The 23,071-nt window shown below is 56.9% G+C and overlaps 1 protein-coding gene across 1 annotated transcript in view; it reads left to right on the top strand.

The window, feature by feature from the left end:
* The window catches only part of ESPL1 (extra spindle pole bodies like 1, separase), a 39,043-nt gene extending 16,341 nt beyond the window's left edge, over positions 1-22,702 (top strand). The window contains 19 exon segments of the mRNA XM_062510851.1: positions 46-202; positions 1,401-1,633; positions 2,663-2,802; positions 2,857-3,179; positions 3,615-4,428; positions 5,520-6,217; positions 6,219-6,415; positions 8,247-8,460; positions 8,970-9,211; positions 9,867-9,994; positions 11,327-11,449; positions 12,189-12,350; positions 14,576-14,737; positions 15,135-15,239; positions 16,056-16,168; positions 19,272-19,355; positions 20,901-21,007; positions 21,010-21,064; positions 22,402-22,702. Of these exon segments, the coding sequence (XP_062366835.1) occupies positions 46-202; positions 1,401-1,633; positions 2,663-2,802; positions 2,857-3,179; positions 3,615-4,428; positions 5,520-6,217; positions 6,219-6,415; positions 8,247-8,460; positions 8,970-9,211; positions 9,867-9,994; positions 11,327-11,449; positions 12,189-12,350; positions 14,576-14,737; positions 15,135-15,239; positions 16,056-16,168; positions 19,272-19,355; positions 20,901-21,007; positions 21,010-21,064; positions 22,402-22,600 (4,256 nt within the window). The 3' untranslated portion in view covers positions 22,601-22,702.
* Positions 22,703-23,071: the final 369 nt, after the last annotated feature.

Raw genomic sequence — 23,071 nt, 5'->3', positions numbered from 1 at the left:
TCCCCAGTGTCCCCAGCGTTCCCAGCGCCCCGTTGCTGTCCCCAGGGCTGGCACTGGTGCACAAGTGGCAGGTGCTGGGGGACGCCCTGGGCTGCTGCCAGCGCCTGGTGACGCTGCTGGGCCACTGCGAGGTGCTGTGCAGGGCCAGGGCCTTCTGCAGCGAGGGACTCACCTTGGCCGGACACCTGCAGGCTGCCCGCTGGTCAGTGATGGCACTGGGGCCACTGGGAATGGGACTGGGGCCACTGGGAATGGGACTGGGGTCACTGGGGTCACTGGGAATGGGACTGGGATCACTGGGATCACTGGGAATGGCACTGGGGCCACTGGGAATGGGACTGGGGCCACTGGGAATGGGACTGGGGTCACTGGGGTCACTGGGAATGGGACTGGGATCACTGGGATCACTGGGAATGGCACTGGGGTCACTGGGAATGGGACTGGGGTCACTGGGATCACTGGGAATGGCACTGGGGTCACTGGGAATGGCACTGGGGTCACTGGGAGTGGCACTGGGGTCACTGGGAATGGCACTGGGGTCACTGGGATCACTGGGAATGGGACTGGTGTCACTGGGAATGGCACTGGGGTCACTGGGAATGGCACTGGGGTCACTGGGAATGGCACTGGGAATGGCACTGGGGTCACTGGGAATGGGACTGGGATCACTGGGATCACTGGGAATGGCACTGGGGTCACTGGGAATGGGACTGGGATCACTGGGATCACTGGGAATGGCACTGGGGTCACTGGGAATGGCACTGGGGTCACTGGGGTCACTGGGAATGGCACTGGGGTCACTGGGATCACTGGGAATGGGACTGGGGTCACTGGGATCAGCATTAGGATCAGGATTGAGGGACTCACCTTGACTGGACACGTGCAGGCTGCCCGCTGGTCAGTGACCCAGACTGGGATTGGAATCACTGGGATCACTGGGATCACTGGAACTGGGGTCTTTGGGATCAGGATTGGGATCATTTGGATCTTTTGGGAATGGCAGGGTTAAAAACATTGGGGAAAAAATCCCTGTGGAAAAGGAGATTGAAGGCAAAACTCGGGAGGCTCTGGGAAGGGACTGGAGCTTCTGGAATGGGGAGCGACCAGGATGGGGATTGGGATCATTTGGGATCAGGATCCTTTGGGAACGCTGGGTCAGGAGCTGAGCGCCATCCCGGGCAGGGGAGGAGCTCGTTGCCACCTGCCTCCCACATCCCGGGGGCTGAGGGCTCTTCTTCCCCTTTTTTGCTCTATTTTTCCCCCTCTTTTTTTTCTCTTTCCCCCCTTTCTTTTTTCCTCATTTTTTCTCATTTTCTTCCCCCATTTCCCCCCCTCCCCCCCCTTTTCTTTCCCTGTTTTTCTCGGTTTTTTTCCCACTTTTCCCCATTTTTTCCCCACAGGTGCTCGTGGTTCCTGGTGCTGCAGTCCCAGCTGGAGCTGCAGCAGGGGGAGCTGGAGCTGGGCCAGTCCCACCTCCAGCACGCCCAGTTCCTGCTCCAGCCGCAAACTGGTGAGCACTGGGAACGGGGGACATCCCAGACTGGGAACGCGGGAAATCCCAGTGATCCCAGTCTGGGAACGCGGGAAATCCCAGTGATCCCAGTCTGGGAACGGGGAAATCCCAGTGATCCCAGTCTGGGAACGGGGAAATCCCAGACTGGGAACGGGGGAAATCCCAGTGATCCCAGTCTGGGAACGGGGAAATCCCAGACTGGGAACGCGGGAAATCCCAGTGATCCCAGTCTGAGAACGGGGAAATCCCAGACTGGGAACGCGGGAAATCCCAGTGATCCCAGTCTGGGAACGGGGAAATCCCAGTGATCCCAGTCTGGGAACGCGGGAAATCCCAGTGATCCCAGTCTGGGAACGCGGGAAATCCCAGTGATCCCAGTCTGAGAACGGGGAAATCCCAGTGATCCCAGTCTGGGAACGCGGGAAATCCCAGTGATCCCAGTCTGGGAACGCGGGAGATCCCAGTGATCCCAGTCTGGGAACGCGGGAAATCCCAGTGATCCCAGTCTGGGAACGGGGAAATCCCAGACTGGGAACGGGGGAAATCCCAGTGATCCCAGTCTGGGAATGGGGGTAGGATCAGGCTCAGATAGGATCCAAGTTTTTGGACCCCTCTTTGGGCTGGAAAATCCCAAATTCTCCCCGAATTCCCATTGCAGTCGTTCCCTATGGAATTCCCAATTCCCCCTTGAATTCCCATTGCAATCATTCCCATGGAATTCCCAATCCCCCTTGAATTCCCATTGCAGTCATTCCCATGGAATTCCCAATTCCCCTTGAATTCCCATTGCAATCATTCCCATGGAATTCCCAATCCCCCTTGAATTCCCATTGCAGTCATTCCCATGGAATTCCCAATCCCCCTTGAATTCCCATTGCAATCATTCCCCATGGAATTCCCAATTCCCCTTGAATTCCCATTGCAGTCATTCCCTATGGAATTCCCAATTCCCCTTGAATTCCCATTGCAGTCATTCCCTATGGAATTCCCAATCCCCCTTGAATTCCCATTGCAGTCATTCCCTATGGAATTCCCAATTCCCCTTGAATTCCCATTGCAATCATTCCCATGGAATTCCCAATTCCCCTTGAATTCCCATTGCAGTCATTCCCTATGGAATTCCCAATCCCCCTTGAATTCCCATTGCAGTCGTTCCCTGTGCCATTCCCAATGTCTCCCGAATTCCCATTCCAGCCCCCAGACCCCTCTGGGATCCTCGGCGCCGTTCCAAGATCCGTGTCCGGAAGGGTCGCCTGGAGAGGAGGAGCCCCCGGGATCGCGATGGTGCCGCCGGGGAGGAGGAGGAGGAGAAGGAGGAGGATGAGGAGGAGGATGAGGATGAGGATGAGGATGAGGATGAGGAATTCCTGCGGGGTCCCTCCCTGCCCCTCCTGGCTCCGGCCGCTCTCCCGGAGCCTCCGGCCGCTCTCACGGCCTCTCCCCAGCTGAAACCCGGCCCGAGGAAATCTCTGGAATTCCTGAGCCATCCCTGGGGCTGTCGCTGCTCCTTCTGCTCCGACCCCGCCCTGCTGGCCCTGGGGCTGCGCTGGCTGCTGGCCCAGGCCCGGGCTTGCCTGCTGGCCGGGGAGGTGGCCCCGGGGCTGGCCCTGGTGCGGGGGGTGCTGGCCCGGTGCGGCAACGCCGGCGCCAGACTGGCCCGGGAGTTGTGGGACAGAGTCCAAAGGGAGCAGAGGGTGGGATTTGGGACTGGGGGTCCCAGCAGGGATGGGGGAGGTCCTGGGGATGGGAATGTGCAGAGTCCTGGGAATGGGGATGGGAATGTGCAGAGTCCTGGGAATGTGCAGAGTCCTGGGAATGGGGATGGGAATGTGCAGAATCCTGGGAATGGGGATGGGAATGTGCAGAGTTCTGGGAATGGGGATGGGAATGTGCAGAATCCTGGGAATGGGGATGGGAATGTGCAGAATCCTGGGAATGGGGATGGGAATGTGCAGAGTCCTGGGAATGGGGATGGGAATGTGCAGAGTCCTGGGAATGTGCAGAGTCCTGGGAATGGGGATGGGAATGTGCAGAGTTCTGGGAATGTGCAGAGTCCTGGGAATGGGGACAGCATCAGAGACAGGGATATCTGTGGGGCCAGGGACACCGTTGGGGACAGGGACAAGAATGTGCAGGACCCCTCTGGGAATGGGGAAACCGTCAGGGACACCATTGGGGACAGGGATGTGCAGGACAGCTCTGGGAATGGGGACAGCTCTGGGAATGGGGACACTCCTGGGGACAGGGACCTGCGGGGCCACGCTGCCCATGGGGCCACCCTTGGGGACACGGCCCCATCCCCCCTGGGCCCGCTGGCCGAGCTGGTGGCCGCTGGCTACTCCACGCTGGCCCTGCAGAGCCTGCCCAGTCCGTCCCAGTCCCATCCCATTTGGGACGAGGAGCTGGAGCGGGGTCTGACCCTCCTGGGCTCCCAAAGCGCCCCCGTGGCCGGCCTGGGGGTGGCCATGGCCACTCTGCTGCTGGCCAAGGCCGTGGCCACCCTGAGCCGCGTGGCCACCGCCCTCGGTCGCTCCGTGGACGACGTCCTGGCCCAGGTCTGGACCCCCCGTCCCCCACCCACCCCAAAACCCCAAAAAAAACCCAAAGCTCCCCCCAAAACCAAACCCCAAAAAGCCAAAGCCCCCAAAGCCAAGATGGCCAAAACCCCAAAAGTGAAGCCCCCGAAATTTGGGGACGTTTTCACCCTGGGGGACTCAGACCCCGAGGTCCCCCCCATTGTCCTGAGGCCGGGGGGGGTCTGTACCCCCCACCCCAAATTGGGGGCACCCCCAAAATCGCTGCTGGGGCCCAGGACCCCCTTCACCATCTTCAGTGAGGAGCCCTCCCCCCCTGGGGGCAGCTCCCGGCTCCGCAGGGCCCCCAAAATCCCAGGAAGAGTCAAGTCCCGGATCAGGGTGAGTTTGGGGAGGGAAAGGGTTGGGAAGGAAAATTTTGGGATGGAAATTTGGCGGGGGGGGGGGGGGGGGGAAAGAGTTTGGGATTGGAAATTTGGGGAGGAAAAGGTTGGGAATGGAAATTTGGGATGGAAATGGGAGGGGAAATCAGGAGGAGGGAAAGTTTGGGAATGGAAATTTAGGGGGAAGAGCTTTGAGTGGGGGGAAATGAGGAAGAGGGAAAGTTTGGGGATGGAAAATTTGGGGATGGAAATTTAGGGGGAAGAGCTTTGAGTGGGGGGAAATGAGGAAGAGGGAAAGTTTGGGGATGGAAAATTTGGGGATGGAAATTTAGGGGGAAGAGCTTTGAGTGGGGGGAAATCAGGAGGAGGGAAAGTTGGGATGGGAAATTTGGGGATGGAAGTTTGGGAATGCAAATTTGGGGTGAAAATTTGGGGGTCAAAGCTTTGAATGGGGGGAATCAGGAGGAAGGAAAGTTTGGGATGGGAAATTTGGGGAGGGAAGTTTTGGGGAGAAAGTTTGGAAATGGGAATTGGGGATAGAAATTTAGGGGGGAAATCAGGAGGAGGGAAAGTTTGGGATGGGAAATTTGAGATGAAAATTTGGGGGGAAAAAGTGAGGAGGGAAGTTTTGGGGGAAAAGTTTGGAAATTGGAATTGGAGATAGAAATTTTGGGGGGAAATCAGGAGGAGGGAAAGTTTGGGAAGGGAATTTTTGGGGGGGAAAGTTCGAAAACGGAAATTTGGGGAGGAAAAGTTTTAAGGGGGAAAGGTTGGGAAAAGTTTGGGAAGGAAAATTTGGGGGGGGAAGCTTCTGGAGGGGAAAATTTGGGAGGAAAAGGATTTGGGGGAGAGAAGTTTTGGGGGCAAGGGAAGAAAATTTGGAAGGGTGCAGAAATAGTTTGTGGAGGGGAAATTTTTGGGGAGGAAATTTTGGAAAAGGAAAAATTTTAAGGGGAAAAATTTGGATTGGGGGGGGGGGGGGGGGCGAACTTCCATGTGGAAAATCGTTGGGAGAGTGAGGGAAGTTTTTGTTTTTTTTTTTTGGGATGGAAATTTTGGGCTGAACCCTTTTGTTCCCACCTTTCCCAGGTGACTTTCAGTGACAGCGACCCCGAGGAGCCCCAAATTCCCCCAGATCCCCCCAAAACCACCCGGAAAAATTCCTGTGCCCAGAGGGTTCAACCCCAAAAATCCCCTGGGAGTTCTCCAGGAATTGGGGCTCGGCCCCGGCGGGGGCGGCCCCGGAAGGAGCTGGGGACCCCCAAAAAGAGGGAAAAAAGGGAAAAAAGAGGGAGCAACCACGTGGAAAATCTGGAGAAGAAGGAAAATGGGATCTCCCAAACAGCTCTGGAAAAGAGGGAAAAAAGGGGAAACTCCAAAATGGAAAATGTGGAAAAAATGGGAGACTCCAGAATGGAAAATGTGGAAAAAATGGGAAATCCCAAAATGGAAAATGTGGAAAAAATGGGAAATCCCAAAATGGAAAATGTGGAAAAAAGGAGGAAACCCCAAATAAAAACTTCAGAAAAGAAGGAAAAGCTCCAAAAACCTCTGAAAAAGAAGGAAAACAGGGGTCCCCGTCGGGCTGGGGGTCCCCGGGAGAAGAAGGAGAGTGGGACACCCCAAAGTGGAATTTTGGAGGAAAAGAGGAACTGGGAATTTTCTGGGATTGAGGAGAGGGACCCCCTGAGGGCTGTGGAGGAGGAGGAAGAGGAGGAGGAGGAGGAGGAAGAAACGAGCTTTGAGCTCCCCCCCCTGCCCCCAGGTGAGTTTGGGGGGATTTTGTTTCGCCTTGGTGACCCCAAAATTGGATTTTTATTTTTATTTTTTTTTTTTTTTTTTTCACCCCAAAATTGTCCCATCTGTGTCGTTCCCCCCTCCCCCCCTCCCCACTTCTGCAGGTGGGGTCAGGGAGGAAATTCCAGGAATTGGGAATGAGGGGGATCCCCCAAATCCAGAGGGGTCCAGCCCTTCCCCCCAGCCCGGTGAGCAGCTGGGATTTGGGGAATTTTGGCATCAGCCAGAGGGGATTTGGGGTTGGACTTTGGGGGGATTTGGGGTTGGATTTTGGGGAAATTTGGGGGAGATTTGGGGTCGGGTTTGGGGGTGATTTGGGGTTGGATTTTGGGGTGATTTGGGGCTGGATTTTGGGGGGAATTTGGGGCTGGATTTTGGGGGGATTTGGGGTTGGATTTTGGGGAGACTTGGGGCTGATTTGGGGTCGGGTTTTGGGGGCATTTGGGGCTGATTTGGGATTTTGGGACCCAGCTGTGCACATCCTTCCTTCTCCAGGAGTTTTCCTTCTTTTTTCCCAGGAGTTTCCTCTCCTGAATTTTTCTTCTTCCCCTCCAAATTTTCCCATCTTCCCTGAAACTTTTCCTCTCCCCAAATTTCCTTTCTTCCCCCCCAAACTTTTTCCCTTCTGTCCCCAGATGTCCCCTCCCTGGGCACTGTCCCCAATGTCCCCTGTGTCCCCCCCCAGGTGTCCCCTCCCTGGGCACTGTCCCCAATGTCCCCTGTGTCCCCAGGTGTCCCCTCCCTGGGCACTGTCCCCAATGTCCCCTGTGTCCCCAGGTGTCCCCTCCCTGGGCACTGTCCCCAATGTCCCCTGTGTCCCCAGGTGTCCCCTCCCTGGGCACTGTCCCCAATGTCCCCTGTGTCCCCAGGTGTCCCCTCCCTGGGCACTGTCCCCAATGTCCCCTGTGTCCCCCCCCAGGTGTCCCCTCCCTGGGCACTGTCCCCAATGTCCCAGGTGTCCCCTCCCTGGGCACTGTCCCCAATGTCCCCTGTGTCCCCCCCCAGGTGTCCCCTCCCTGGGCACTGTCCCCAATGTCCCCTGTGTCCCCAGGTGTCCCCTCCCTGGGCACTGTCCCCAATGTCCCCTGTGTCCCCAGGTGTCCCCTCCCTGGGCACTGTCCCCAATGTCCCCTGTGTCCCCCCCCAGGTGTCCCCTCCCTGGGCACTGTCCCCAATGTCCCCTGTGTCCCCAGGTGTCCCCTCCCTGGGCACTGTCCCCAATGTCCCCTGTGTCCCCAGGTGTCCCCTCCCTGGGCACTGTCCCCAATGTCCCCTGTGTCCCCAGGTGTCCCCTCCCTGGGCACTGTCCCCAATGTCCCCTGTGTCCCCAGGTGTCCCCTCCCTGGGCACTGTCCCCAATGTCCCCTGTGTCCCCAGGTGTCCCCTCCCTGGGCACTGTCCCCAATGTCCCCTGTGTCCCCAGGTGTCCCCTCCCTGGGCACTGTCCCCAATGTCCCCTGTGTCCCCCCCCAGGTGTCCCCTCCCTGGGCACTGTCCCCAATGTCCCAGGTGTCCCCTCCCTGGGCACTGTCCCCAATGTCCCCTGTGTCCCCAGGTGTCCCCTCCCTGGGCACTGTCCCCAATGTCCCCTGTGTCCCCAGGTGTCCCCTCCCTGGGCACTGTCCCCAATGTCCCCTGTGTCCCCAGGTGTCCCCTCCCTGGGCACTGTCCCCAATGTCCCCTGTGTCCCCAGGTGTCCCCTCCCTGGGCACTGTCCCCAATGTCCCCTGTGTCCCCAGGTGTCCCCTCCCTGGGCACTGTCCCCAATGTCCCCTGTGTCCCCAGGTGTCCCCTCCCTGGGCACTGTCCCCAATGTCCCCTGTGTCCCCCCCCAGGTGTCCCCTCCCTGGGCACTGTCCCCAATGTCCCCTGTGTCCCCAGGTGTCCCCTCCCTGGGCACTGTCCCCAATGTCCCCTGTGTCCCCAGGTGTCCCCTCCCTGGGCACTGTCCCCAATGTCCCCTGTGTCCCCAGGTGTCCCCTCCCTGGGCACTGTCCCCAATGTCCCCTGTGTCCCCAGGTGTCCCCTCCCTGGGCACTGTGCGGTCCCTGCTGCGTGAGGCCCTGGCCTGGATCTCTCACTTCCCCCCGGGCTCAGTCTATGCCCAGCTGTGCCAGCTGCTGGCCATGGCCCTTGGGGACAGGGACCCGCTGGCCACCGCGGGGCTGCTGGCAGAGTCCCTGAGTGTCACCACGCGCCACCAGCTGCTGGCCATCGTCCACGCCAGGACACGGTGGGTCACAGGTGGCACCTTCCAGTCCAGTGTCCCCTTCCAGTGTCCCCTTCCAGTGTCCTCATCCCCTTTTAATGTCCCCATCCAGTGTCCCCTGCCACTGTCCCCGTCCCTGACCAGTGTCCCCATCCTGTGTCCCCGTCCTTCTGCCCTGGGGTGAACGTCCCAGTCCAGTGTCCCCTTCTGGTGTCCCCTCCCTTCATCCCCAGGGCATTGAGTCCCCATCCCCAAATCCCCATCCCCTGTCCCCTCCTTTTGTCCCCGCACTGCCTCAATCAAGGGTCCCATTCCCAATGTCCCCAGCATTCCCAAAACCCCCACTGGGGATTCCCCTGTGGGGAAGGGGCTCATCCCATAAACCCTGTCCCATTATCCCATATCCCCGTCCCAAAATCCCACAGGGAAGGGGCTCGTCCCATGTCCCACATTCCCTCCCTCCATCCCCAATCCCAAATCCCCACCCCGCTCCCCCCGGCCCCATCTTTTGGGATTTTGGGGTGACCCCACAGGAAGAAGAGGAGAGCAGCAGGAGCCAGAGGGGACATCTCGGATCAGCTCCGGGGCCTCTCCCTGCGGGATGGGGACCCTTCCCAGGAATCCCGGGATTCCCAGGATTCCCAGGATTCCCAGGATTCCCAGGAATCCCAATCCCACCTGGCCGAGCTCCAGAAGCTTTTCCAGTTCAGCTCCTCGGGGTTGGGGCCGGAGCAGCGGGAGAGGTTCCGGGAGCAGCTCCAGAGAATTCCCGATGGTCAGTCCTGGGATTCCTGGGAAATCCCGAATTCCCAGTTTGGGGGGATTGGGAAATCCCGAATTCCCAGTTTGGGGGGGATTGGGAAATCCCGAATTCCCAGTTTGGGGGGATTGGGAAATCCCAAATTCCCAATTTGGGGGGATTGGAAAATCCCAAATTCCCAGTTTGGGGGGATTGGAAAATCCCAAATTCCCAGTTTGGGGGGATTGGGAAATCCCGAATTCCCGGTTTGGGGGGGATTGGGAAATCCTGAATTTCCGGTTTGGGGGGATTGGGAAATCCCGAATTCCTGGTTTGGGAGTTTGGTGCCCTTGGAATGGGGTTGGGGATGGTTGGAGTTCGGTTTGGGATGGAATTCGGGGTGTCCCAGGAGGGAGTTTGGGATGTGCCACGATACAGTTTTATTTTGGGGCGTCCCAGGGTGGGATTTGGGGCGCCCCAAGGTGGGATTTGGGGTGTCCCAAGGTGGGATTTGGGGCGCCCCAAGGTGGGATTTGGGGCGTCCCACCGTGCAGTTTTGTTTTGGGGCGTCCCAGGGTGGGATTTGGGGCGTCCCAGGGTGGGATTTGGGGTGTCCCAAGGTGGGATTTGGGGCGCCCCAAGGTGGGATTTGGGGCGTCCCACCGTGCAGTTTTGTTTTGGGGTGCCCCAGGTGTGACCGTGTGCCAGCTGTGCCTGCTGGGTGCCAGCCCCGCTGGCCCCGGGGACACTCTGCTGCTGACGCGGCTGCAGCGCGGCGCGGAGCCCCTGAGCGTGCGCGTCGACACCCGCCGCGGCCAGGTCAGCGGGACGCGGCCTTCCTCCTCCTCCTCATCCTCATCCTGCTCCTCATCCTCATCCTGCTCCTCATCCTCATCCCTGTCCTCGTCTTCGTCCTCATCCCTGTCCTCGTCTTCGTCCTCATCCCTGTCCTCCTCCTCATCCTCATCCTGCTCCTCCTCCTCATCCTCATCCTGCTCCTCATCCTCATCCTCCTGCTCCTCATCCTCATCCTCATCCTCCTTATCCTCATCCTCATCCCTGTCCTCCTCCTCATCCTCATCCTGCTCCTCATCCTCATCCTCCTGCTCCTCATCCTCATCCCTGTCCTCCTCCTCATCCTCATCCCTGTCCTCCTCCTCCTCCTCATCCCTGTCCTCGTCTTCCTCCTCATCCCTGTCCTCATCTTCGTCCTTATCCTCCTCCTCCTCCTCATCCCTGTCCTGGTCTTCATCCTCGTCCTCATCTTCATCTTCACCCTCATCCCTGTCCTCCTCTTCATCCTCGTTTTCGTCCTCGTCTTCATCCTCGTCCTCCATATCCTAATCTTCCTCCTCTTCATGCTTATCCTCAACCCTGTCCTCATCTTCTTCCTCATCCCTGTCCTCATCCTCATCTTCCTCCTCTTCATGCTCATCTTCATCCTTGTCCCCATCCTCATCTTCCTCTTCGTGCTTATTCCTATCCTCATCCTCATCCCTGTCCTCATCTTCCTCCTCATCCCTGTCCTCATCTTCCTCCTCATCCCTGTCCTCATCCTCCTCCTTCTCCTGGGCCAGGGGCACCGACCATTCCAGGGGTGGGATCCTGGCTCCATCCTCTTCCTCCTCTTCCTCCTCTTCCTGGGGTGGGGGACACCTGCAATTCCAAGGTTTGGGATCAGGGAGGAGGGGTCACCACAAATCCCAGGGGCTGGAATTCCCAATCCCAGGGCTGGAATTCCCAATCCCAGGACTGGAATTCCTGATCCCAGGGGCTGGAATTCCCCATCCCAGGGGTTGGAATTCCCGATCCCAGGGCTGGAATTCCCCATCCCAGGGTTGGAATTCCCCATCCCAAGGCTGGAATTCCCGATCCCGGGGCTGGAATTCCCGATCCCGGGGCTGGAATTCCCGATCCCGGGGCTGGAATTCCCGATCCCAGGGCTTGGAATTCCCGATCCCGGGGCTGGAATTCCCGATCCCAGGGCTTGGAATTCCCGATCCCAGGGCTGGAATTTCCGATCCCGGGGCTGGAATTCCCGATCCCGGGGCTGGAATTCCCGATCCATCCCAGGGCTGGAATTCCCGATCCATCCCAGGGTTGGAATTCCCGATCCCGGGGCTGGAATTCCCGATCCCATTCCCTTTGCAGGCCCCCCTGAGCGGGGTTCTCCGGGAATTCGAGCAGATCCAGCGGGAGCAGCGCGAGGCCAACGCCTGCACGGAGCGCCGGGAGTGGTGGGAGCGCAGATCCCGCCTGGATCTGCGCATGAAGGTGCCTCGGGAACCCCAAAATCCGGGCAAAAATCCCAAATCCCACCCTGGGATTGCCTGGGAGTTCCCGCTGGGATTGCTGTGTGGGGTTTTCCCTGATTCCCTGTAGGATTTCCCTGGGATTTTCCCTGGAATTCCTGTGGGATTTCCCTGTGGGATTTTCCTAGGATTGCCTGTGGGATTTTCCCTGTGGGATTTTCCCTGTGGGATTTTCCCTGACATTCCCAAAATTTTCCCAACCCCTAAAAATCGGGAAAGACCTTTGGAATGGGGTCCTGACCCACCCCATAACCCACACTGGGATTCCCTTTGGGATTTCCCCCAGGACTTTTTTGTGGGATTCCTGTGGGATTTTATTTGGGATTCCCACTTTCCCAAAACCCCAAATATCAAGAAAACCCTTGGGAATGGGGCCTGGCCCATCCCATAACGCCCCTGTGGGATTCCATTTTGGGATTCCATTTTGGGGTTCCATTTTAGGGTTCCATTTTGGGATTCCATTTTAGGGCTCCATTTTAGGGTTCCATTTTAGGTTTCCATTTTGGGGTTCCATTTTGATGTTCCATTTTAGGGTTCCATTTTGGGGTTCCATTTTGGGGTTCCATTTTAGGGTTCCATTTTAGGGTTCCATTTTGATGTTCTATTTTGGGATTCCTTTTGACATTCCCTTTGGGATCTCCCGTGGCATTCCCGGAGTTTTTGGGGTCGGGATCCTGTTCCCATCCCGTGTCTCTCCCCAGAACCTGATCCAGAGCCTGGACTCGGAGGTTTTGGGGTGCTGGAGGGGGCTGCTGCTGCCCCAGGATCCCGGGAATTGCCCCCTGGATGAGCAGGAATTGTCCCGGCTGCTCCAGGAGCTCCGGGAATGCGGCTGGGACGGCGCCGAGCCCGGCCTGCTGCAGGTGGGGAATGGGGATTGGGATTGGGATTGGGGAATGGGGATTGGGGGAATGGGATTGGGATTGGGGAATGGGGATTGGGATTGGGGGATTGGGATTGGGATTGGGGGAATGGGATTGGGATTGGGGGATTGGGATTGGGGGATTGGGGGAATGGGGATTGGGATTGGGATTGGGGGAATGGGGATTGGGGGATTGGGATTGGGGGAATGGGGATTGGGGGAATGGGGATTGGGATTGGGGGATTGGGATTGGGGGATTGGGGGAATGGGGATTGGGGGAATGGGGATTGGGGGATTGGGGGATTGGGATTGGGGGAATGGGGATTGGGGGATTGGGGGATTGGGATTGGGGGATTGGGATTGGGGGAATGGGGATTGGGGGATTGGGATTGGGGAATGGGGATTGGGGAATGGGGATTGGGGGATTGGGATTGGGGAATGGGGATTGGGATTGGGGGAATGGGGATTGGGATTGGGGGATTGGGGGATTGGGGGAATGGGGATTGGGGGATTGGGATTGGGGATTGGGGGAATGGGGATTGGGATTGGGGGATTGGGGGATTGGGATTGGGGAATGGGGATTGGGGGATTGGGATTGGGGAATGGGGATTGGGATTGGGGGAATGGGGATTGGGATTGGGGGATTGGGATTGGGGGAATGGGGATTGGGATTGGGGGATTGGGATTGGGGGATTGGGATTGGGGAATGGGGATTGGGATTGGGGAATGGGGATTGGGATTGGGGGATTGGGATTGGGGATTGGGATTGGGGAATGGGGATTGGGATTGGGGGATTGGGATTGGGGAATGGGGATTGGGATTGGGGGATTGGGGATTTGGATTGGGGATTGGGATTGGGGAATGGGGATTGGGATTGGGGAAATGGGGGAATGGGGATTGGGGAAATGGGGGAATGGGGATTGGGATTGGGGATTTGGATTGGGGCATTGGGATTGGGAAATGGGGATTGGGATTGGGGAATGGGGTTTGGGGTTTGAGGTGATGACCCGACCCTTTGGTCTGGGAGTGCTGATCCCTGGATTTTTGGGATTCTGTTCCCTGGATTTTTGGGATTCCATTCCCTGGATTTGGAGAGGCAATCCCTGGATTTCTTCCCTTGGAATTAGGGGTTCTGCTCTGGAATTTGGGGTTCCAATCCCAGAATTTGCGGTTCCAATCCCAGAATTTAGAGTTCCAATCCCACAACCTGTGAATCCCCGTGGAATTCTCCCCCTCTCGCCCAGGCTCTGCTGCCCACAGTGTGCGGCCGATGTCCGGCCCGGCTGCTCTCCCAGAATTTAGGGTTCCAATCCCAGAATTTGGGGTTCCAATCCCACATTTTGGGGTTCCAATCCCAGAATTTAGGGTTCCAATCCCACATTTAGGGTTCCAATCCCACATTTTGGGGTTCCAATCCCACATTTTGGGGTTCCTATCCCAGATTTTAGGGTTCCAATCCCACATTTTGGGGTTCCAATCCCACAATTTAGGGTTCCAATCCCACATTTTGGGGTTCCTGTCCCAGAATTTAGGGTTCCAATCCCACATTTAGGGTTCCAATCCCACAATTTAGGGTTCCAATCCCAAAATTTGGGGTTCCAATCCCACATTTTTGGGGTTCCAATCCCATATTTAGGGTTCCAATCCCACATTTTGGGGTTCCAATCCCACAATTTAGGGTTCCAATCCCACATTTTTGGGGTTCCAATCCCACAATTTAGGGTTCCAATCCCACATTTTGGGTTCCAATCCCACAATTTAGGGTTCCAATCCCACATTTTGGGGTTCCAATCCCCCATTTTGGGGTTCCAATCCCACAATTTAGGGTTCCAATCCCACATTTTGGGGTTCCAATCCCACAATTTCGGGTTCCAATCCCACATTTTGGGGTTCCAATCCCACATTTAGGGTTCCAATCCCACAATTTAGGGTTCCAATCCCACAATTTAGGGTTCCAATCCCCCATTTTGGGGTTCCAATCCCACAATTTAGGGTTCCAATCCCCCATTTTGGGGTTCCAATCCCACAATTTAGGGTTCCAATCCCACATTTTGGGGTTCCAATCCCACAATTTAGGGTTCCAATCCCACAATTTAGGGTTCCTATCCCACAATTTAGGGTTCCAATCCCACAATTTGGGGTTCCAATCCCACATTTAGGGTTCCAATCCCACATTTTGGGTTCCAATCCCACAATCTGTGAATTCCCCCCTCTCCCCGTCCCCAGGCTCTGCTGCCCACGCTGTGTCCGCCCCATGTCCGGCCTCTGGCCCAGGCTCTGTGTCCGGCCCGGCCGCTCCGGGCGCGGCTCCTGCTGGACGAGGCCCTGGAGCGGCGCCGGGAGGGGCCCGGGGACACCTCGGGGTCCCTGGTGCTGCTGCTGGACAAGGTGAGAGCCTTCCTCACCCTCATCATCCTCACCGGGCCCTGCAGCCTCATCTCCTTCCTCATCTTCGTCCTCTTCTTCCTCACCTGTTTCCTCGCAACTTCCTCTCTTTCTTCCTCTTACTTCCTCATCTTCATCTTCTTCCTCCTTGTCTTCCTCCCGTTCCTCATCCTCATTTTCCTCCCCACACCTTCCTCATCCTTTTCTCCACATTTCTTTTTTCTCCTCTTCCTGTTCCCTCTACTCCCCCTTCCCTTCCCTTCCCTTCCCTTCCCTTCCCTTCCCTTCCCTTCCCTTCCCTTCCCTTCCCTTCCCTTCCCTTCCCTTCCCTTCCCTTCCCTTCCCCTTATTTCTCCTCCTCCTCCTGTTCCTCCCCTCACCTGTCCCTCACCTGTCCCAGCACCTGCAGCGCCTCCCCTGGGAGAGCTCCGGGACCCTGCGGAACGTTCCGGTGACGCGGCTGCCGGGGCTGCACTTCCTGCTCAGCTACGGCCTGCAACGGCAGGTACGGGCACACCTGGGGACATCTGGGGACAGGGCACACACCTGGGCACACCTGGGGACGTCTGGGGACAGGGCACACACCTGGGCACACCTGGGGACACCTGGGGACAGGGACACACCTGGGCACACCTGGGACAGGGGCACACACGCCTGGGCACACCTGGGACAAGGACACGTGCACCTGGGCACACCTGGGGACACCTGGGACACACCTGGGACACACCTGGGGACAGGGCACACACCTGGGCACACCTGGGGACACCTGGGGACAGGGGCACACCTGGGGACACCTGGGGACAGGGACACACCCGGGCACACCTGGGACAGGGGCACACACGGGACAAGGGCACACGCACCTGGGACAGGGACACACACACCTGGGACAGGGACACACACACCTGGGCACACCTGGGACAAGGACACGTGCACCTGGGACAAAGGCACGCACACCTGGGACAGGGGCACGCACACCTGGGCACACCTGGGACAGGGGCACGCACACCTGGGACAGGGGCACGCACACCTGGGACAGGGGCACGCACACACCTGGGCACACCTGGGACATGGACACACACACCTGGGACAGGGGCACACACACCTGGGACAGGGGCACGCACACACCTGGGCACACCTGGGACAGGGGCACACACACCTGGGACAGGGGCACGCACACACCTGGGCACACCTGGGACATGGACACACACACCTGGGACAGGGGCACGCACACCTGGGATTTGGGGCGTGCACACACCTGGGCACGCCCACCTGGGCACACCTGGATGCCGTTCCCAGGGATGTTTTCCCTCCTCCCCCGCAGCGCTCGGGCTCGGTGCTGAGCCGGGGGGTGAACCCCAAAAACGCTTTCTACGTCCTGAACCCCCAGAGGGACCTGGGGGGCACCGAGGAGAGGTTCCGGGCCTGGTTCGAGAGGTGGGACCCCCAAAACACCACCTGGGACCCCCAAAACACCCCTGGGACCCCCAAAACACCCCTGGGACCCCCAAAACACCACCTGGGACCCCCAAAACACCCCTGGGACCCCCAAAACACCCCTGGGACCCCCAGCATCCCACCTGGGACCCCCAAAACACCACCTGGGACCCCCAACATCCCACCTGGGACCCCCAAAACACCACCTGGGACCCCCAAAACACCACCTGGGACCCCCAAAACACCCCTGGGACCCCCAAAACACCACCTGGGACCCCCAACATCCCACCTGGGACCCCCAAAACACCCCTGGGACCCCCAGCATCCCACCTGGGACCCCCAGCATCCCACCTGGGACCCCCAAAACACCCCTGGGACCCCCAACATCCCACCTGGGACCCCCAAAAACACCACCTGGGACCCCCAACATCCCACCTGGGACCCCCAACATCCCACCTGGGACCCCCAAAACACCACCTGGGACCCCCAAAACACCCCTGGGACCCCCAGCATCCCACCTGGGACCCCCAAAACACCACCTGGGATCCCCAACATCCCACCTGGGACCCCCAAAACACCCCTGGGACCCCCAGCATCCCACCTGGGACCCCCAAAACACCACCTGGGACCCCCAAAACACCCCTGGGACCCCCAGCATCCCACCTGGGACCCCCAAAACACCCCTGGGACCCCCAAAACACCACCTGGGACCCCCAACATCCCACCTGGGACCCCCAAAACACCCCTGGGACCCCCAGCATCCCACCTGGGACCCCCAAAACACCCCTGGGACCCCCAACACACCACCTGGGACCCCCAACATCCCACCTGGGACCCCCAAAACACCCCTGGGACCCCCAAAACACCACCTGGGACCCCCAACATCCCACCTGGGACCCCCAAAAAAACCCCCTGGGGTCCTAAAAACCTCCCTGGGACCTCAAAAATCCCATCTGGGATTCCAAAAACTCCACCTGGGACCCCCCAACATCCCCATCCTGGATCCCAAAATCCCTTCTAGGACCTCAAATATTCCTTCCAGGACCCCAAAAATCTCCCTGGGATTCTAAAATCCCCTCCAGGACCCCAAAGTCTCTCTGGGAACCCCAAATCCTGCCCCATTTCCCCCAGTTTTGGGGTTTTTACCCCAAATCCTTCCCCATTTCCCCCCAGTTTTGGGGTTTTTACCCCAAATCCTGCCCCATTTCCCCCCAGTTTTGGGGTTTTTTTACCCCAAATCCTTCCCCATTTCCCCCCAGTTTTGGGGTTTTTACCCCAAATCCTGCCCCATTTCCCCCAGTTTTGGTGTTTTTACCCCAAATCCTGCCCCATTTCCCCCCAGTTTTGGGGTTTTTACCCCAAATCCTGCCCCATTTCCCCCCAGTTTTGGGGTTTTTACCCCAAATCCTGCCCCATTTCCCCCAGTTTTGGGGTTTTTTACCCCAAATCCTTCCCCATTTCCCCCCAGTTTTGGGGTTTTTTACCCCAAATCCTTCCCCATTTCCCCCCAGTTTTGGGGTTTTTTACCCCAAATCCTTCCCCATTTCCCCCCAGTTTTGGGGGTTTTACCCCAAATCCTGCCCCATTTCCCCCAGTTTTGGGGTTTTTACCCCAAATCCTGCCCCATTTCCCCCCAGTTTTGGGGTTTTTTACCCCAAATCCTGCCCCATTTCCCCCCAGTTTTGGTGTTTTTACCCCAAATCCTGCCCCATTTCCCCCAGTTTTGGGGTTTTTACCCCAAATCCTGCCCCATTTCCCCCCAGTTTTGGGGTTTTTACCCCAAATCCTGCCCCATTTCCCCCCAGTTTTGGGGTTTTTACCCCAAATCCTGCCCCATTTCCCCCCAGTTTTGGGGTTTTTACCCCAAATCCTGCCCCATTTCCCCCCAGTTTTGGGGTTTTTTACCCCAAATCCTGCCCCATTTCTGTTCTCCCTGTGTGCATGTTCCTGATTTTTCCCGTTTTTTTCCTGGTTTTTTTTCCTGATTTTCCTGGGGTTTTTTTTCCCCTGATTTTCCTGTTTTTTTTCCTGATTTTCCTGTTTGTTTTTTTTCCCCGATTTTCCCGTTTTTTTCCCCAGTTTTCCCGATTTCCCCGTTTCTTTTCCTTTTTTTTTTTTTTCCCGTTTTTTTTCCCGTTTTTTTTTTCCCGTTTTTTTTCCCCCGTTTTTTTTTCCCGTTTTTTTTCCCCCGTTTTTTTTTCCCCGTTTTTTTTCCCCCGGTTTTTTCCCCGTTTTTTTTTCCCCGTTTTTTCTTCCCGTTTTTTTTCCCGTTTTTTTTTCCCCGTTTTATTTTCCCGGTTTGTTTTTCCCGGTTTGTTTTTCCCGGTTTGTTTTCCCGTTTTTTTTTTTCCCGTTTTTTCTCCCCGTTTTTTTCCCGTTTTTTTTCCCGTTTTTTTTTCCCGTTTTTTTCCCCCTTTTTTTCCCGTTTTTTTTCCCCCTTTTTTTTTCCCGGTTTGTTTTTCCCGGTTTGTTTTCCCGTTTTTTTTTTTCCTGTTTTTTCTCCCCGTTTTTTCTCCCCGTTTTTTTTCCCGTTTTTTTTCCCGTTTTTTTTTCCCGTTTTTTTTTTTTCCCGTTTTTTTCCCCCTTTTTTTTCCCCCTTTTTTTTCCCCGTTTTTTTTCCCCGTTTTTTTTCCCCGTTTTTTTTCCCCCTTTTTTTCCCCCCGTTTTTTTTCCCCTTTTTTTTCCCCGTTTTTTTTTCTCCCTTTTTTTTTCCCCTTTTTTTCCCCGTTTTTTTTTCCCGTTTTTTTTTTCCCCGTTTTTTTTTCCCGTTTTTTTTTCCCCGTTTTATTTCCCCTTTTTTTTCCCGTTTTTTTTCCCGTTTTTTTTTCCCTTTTTTTTTCCCGTTTTTTTTCCCCGTTTTTTTTTCTCCCGTTTTTTTTCCCCTTTTTTTCCCCCTTTTTTTTCCCCGTTTTTTTCCCGTTTTTTTTTCCCGTTTTTTTCCCCCTTTTTTCCCCCTTTTTTTTCCCCGTTTTTTTTCCCCTTTTTTTTCCCCTTTTTTTCCCCGTTTTTTTTTCCCCGTTTTTTTTCCCCGTTTTTTTTCCCCTTTTTTTCCCCCTTTTTTTTCCCGGTTTGTTTTTACCTGTTTGTTTTTTCCCATTCCCAGCCAGCCGGGCTGGCGGGGCGTGGCGGGGGCGGCCCCGACCCCACAGGAGCTGCAGGAGGCGCTGGGGGAGCGAGACCTGTACATGTGAGAAACCCTACAGGGGTTTGGGGTCGGGTTTGGGGCTGGACTGGGGGGATTTGGGGCTCATTTGGGGCTCATTTGGGGCCAGGTTTGGGGCTGATTTGGGGTCAGAATTTGGGGCTGGTTTGGAGTCAGTATTGGGGGATTTGGGGCTGATTTGGGGTCAGAATTTGGGGCTGGACTGGGGGGATTTGGGGCTGATTTGGGATCGGGACTGGGGGGATTTGGGGCTGATTTGGGGTCAGAATTTCGGGTCGGGAATGGGGGAATTTGGGGCTGATTTGGGGTCGGGGTTTGGGGCTGGACTGGGGGGATTTGGGGCTCATTTGGGGCCAGGTTTGGGGCTGATTTGGGGTCGGGATTGGGGGGGGATTTGGGGTCAGAATTTGGGGTCAGAATTTGGGGCTGGTTTGGAGTCAGTATTGGGGGGATTTGGGGCTGATTTGGGGTCAGAATTTGGGGCTGGACTGGGGGGATTTGGGGCTGATTTGGGATCGGGACTGGGGGGATTTGGGGCTGATTTGGGGTCAGAATTTCGGGTCGGGAATGGGGGAATTTGGGGCTGATTTGGGGTCGGGGTTTGGGGCTGGACTGGGGGGATTTGGGGCTCATTTGGGGCCAGGTTTGGGGCTGATTTGGGGTCGGGATTGGGGGGGGATTTGGGGTCAGAATTTGGGGTCAGAATTTGGGGCTGGTTTGGAGTCAGTATTGGGGGGATTTGGGGCTGATTTGGGGTCAGAATTTGGGGCTGGACTGGGGGGATTTGGGGCTGATTTGGGATCGGGATTGGGGGAATTTGGGGCTGATTTGAGGTCAGAATTTGGGGCTGATTTGGGTCAGTATTGGGGGAATTTGGGGCTGATATGGGGTCAGAATTTGGGGCTGATTTGGGGTCAGAATTTGGGGCTGGGTTGCGATTTGGGGTCAGAACTTGGGTCTGATTTGGTGTCGGGTTTGGGGGGGGATTTGAGGTCAGGTTTGGGGCTGGTTTGGGGTCGAGATTGGGGTAGTTTTGGGATCGGAATTGGGGAATATGGGGCTGATTTGGGGTCAGATTTTGGGGCTGGTTTGGAGTCAGTATTGGGGGAATATGGGGCTGATTTGGGGTCAGATTTTAGGGCTGGTTTTGGGATTGGGACTGGGGGAATTTGGGGTTGATTTGGAATCAGGTTCTGAGGTCGGGATTGGGTGAATTTGGGGCCGATTTGGGATCAGGTTTTGAGGTCGGGATTGGGTGAATTTGGGGCCGATTTGGGATCAGGTTTTGACGTCAGGATTGGGTGAATTTGGGGCCGATTGGGATCAGGTTTTGAGGTCGGGATTGGGTGAATTTGGGGCGATTTGGGATCAGGTTTTGGGGTCGGGATTGGGTGAATTTGGGGCCGATTTGGGATCAGGTTTTGGGGTCAGGTTTGGTGCCGATTTGGGGTCGGGATTGGGGGAGTTTTAGGGCTGACTTGGGGTCTCTTTTAGGTCGGTTTAAGAGTCAGATTTAGGGGTTTTTTTTTGTTTTTTTTGGTTTTTTTTGGGATCTCTCTCTCCCCCCAGCTACGCGGGGCACGGGGCCGGAGCTCGGCTCCTGGACGGGCACGGCCTGGCCCGGCTGCCCTGCCGGGCTGTGGTTCTCCTGTTCGGCTGCTCCAGCGCCGCCCTCACCCCCGGGGGGGGCTGGAGCCCACCGGGACCATCCTCAAATTCATCCTGGCCGGGTGGTGAGTGAGGGGGCTCTGGGTGCTCAGTTCTGGGCGGCCTTTGGGATTTTGGGGTGGTTTTGGGACTTTTGGGGAGTTCTGGGGCTCTCGGGGCTCTGGGTGCTCAGTTCTGGGTGGGTTTTGGGGCATTTGGGGATTTTTTAGGGGGCTCTGGGTGCTCAGTTCTGGGTGGGCTTTGGGGCTGTTTGGGGATTTTTTAGGGGGCTCTGGGTGCTCAGCTCTGGGTGGGCTTTGGGCATTTTGGGGATTTTTTAGGGGGCTCTGGGTGCTCAGTTCTGGGTGGGCTTCGGGGCATTTTGGGGATTTTTTAGGGGGCTCTGGGTGCTCAGTTCTGGGTGGGCTTTGGGGCATTTTGGGGATTTTTTAGGGGGCTCTGGGTGCTCAGTTCTGGGTGGGCTTTGGGATTTTGGGTGGTTTTGGGACTTTTGGGGGAGTTCTGGGGCTCTGGGTGCTCAGTTCTGGGTGGGCTTTGGGGCATTTTGGGATTTTTTAGGGGGCTCTGGGTGCTCAGTTCTGGGTGGGCTTTGGGCATTTTGGGATTTTTTAGGGGGCTCTGGGTGCTCAGTTCTGGGTGGGCTTTGGGGCATTTTGGGGATTTTTTAGGGGGCTCTGGGTGCTCAGTTCTGGTGGGCTTTGGGCAGTTTGGGGATTTTTAGGGGCTCTGGGTGCTCAGTTCTGGGTGGGCTTTGGGGTGGCTTTAGGACTTTGGGGGGATCTCAGAGTGCTGAGTTCTCGGTGGGGGCTCTGGGACTTTGGGGTGTCTCTTTACTTTTGGGGAGTTCTCCCATTCTCACAGCTCCATTTTGGGGTCTCTGGGGTGTGTCTCTGTACTTTGGGGTCTCTCACAGCCCCATTTCAGGTCTCTCTGTATTTGGGGTCTCTCACAGCCCAATTTGGATCTCTCTGTATTTGGGGTCTCTCACAGCCCCATTTTGGGGTCTCTCACAGCCCCAATTTGGGTCTCTCTGTGTTTTTGGGGTCTCTCACAGCCCCATTTTGGGTTCTCTGTATTTGGGGTCTCTCACAGCCCAATTTGGGTCTCTCTGTATTTGGGGTCTCTCACAGCCCTTTTTGGGTCTCTCTGTATTTGGGGTCTCTCACAGCCCCATTTTGGGTTTCTCTGTATTTGGGGTCTCTCACAGCCCCCTTTTTGGGTCTCTCTGTATTTGGGGTCTCTCACAGCCCCATTTTGGGGTCTCTCACAGCCCCAATTTGGATCTCTCTGTATTTGGGGTCTCTCGCAGCCCCATTTTGGGGTCTCTCACAGCCCCAATTTGGGTCTCTCTGTATTTGGGGTCCCTCACAGCCCCATTTTGGGCTCTCCCCCCGGTTTTCAGCCCGCTGGTGCTGGGGAACCTTTGGGATGTCACGGATCGGGATCTGGACGCCTGGCTCAGGCTCTGCTGCGGGGCTGGCTGGGGGGGGCCCCGGGACCCCCTGCTGGCCCAGCTGGCCCAGGCCCGCCAGGCCCCCAGACTCAAATCCCTCATCGGGGCCGCCCCCGTGGCCTACGGGCTCCCCGTCAGCCTCTGCTGAGGGGGGGCTGCGCTCTGGGGGGGCCCTTTGGGGTCCCCAGCACCGCCCACGGCCTCCCTTGGGCTGAGCTTTGGGGTCCCTTGGTCATCTTGGGGTCTCCCCATTGCCTGGAGTGAAGTTTTGGGGTCCCTTTGTCATCTTGGGGTCCCCCCATTGCCCACGGCCTCCCTTGGCTCAGCTTTGGGGGCTCTCTGTTGCCTTTTGGGTGTCCCTGTTACTTTTGGGGTCTCCTCATATCCTGGGCTGAGGGTTTTGGGGTCCCTTTGTCATCTTTGGGGTGCCCCAATAGCTTGGAGTCAGGGTTTGGGGTTCCCCATTGCCTGGAGTGAAGTTTTGGGGTCCCCTCCGTTGTCTAGAGTCACGTTTTGGGGTCCCTTTGTCATCTTTGGGGTGCCCCCATTGCCTGAGTGAAGTTTTGGGGTCCCCCAATTGCCTGGGATGAAAGTTTGGGGTCCCCAGTTGATTTAGGGT

The sequence above is a fragment of the Cinclus cinclus genome, chromosome 30 (assembly GCF_963662255.1).
Source record: "Cinclus cinclus chromosome 30, bCinCin1.1, whole genome shotgun sequence".
NCBI classification, from domain to species: Eukaryota; Metazoa; Chordata; class Aves; order Passeriformes; family Cinclidae; genus Cinclus; species Cinclus cinclus.
This window is presented reverse-complemented; position numbering and strand designations above follow the sequence as displayed.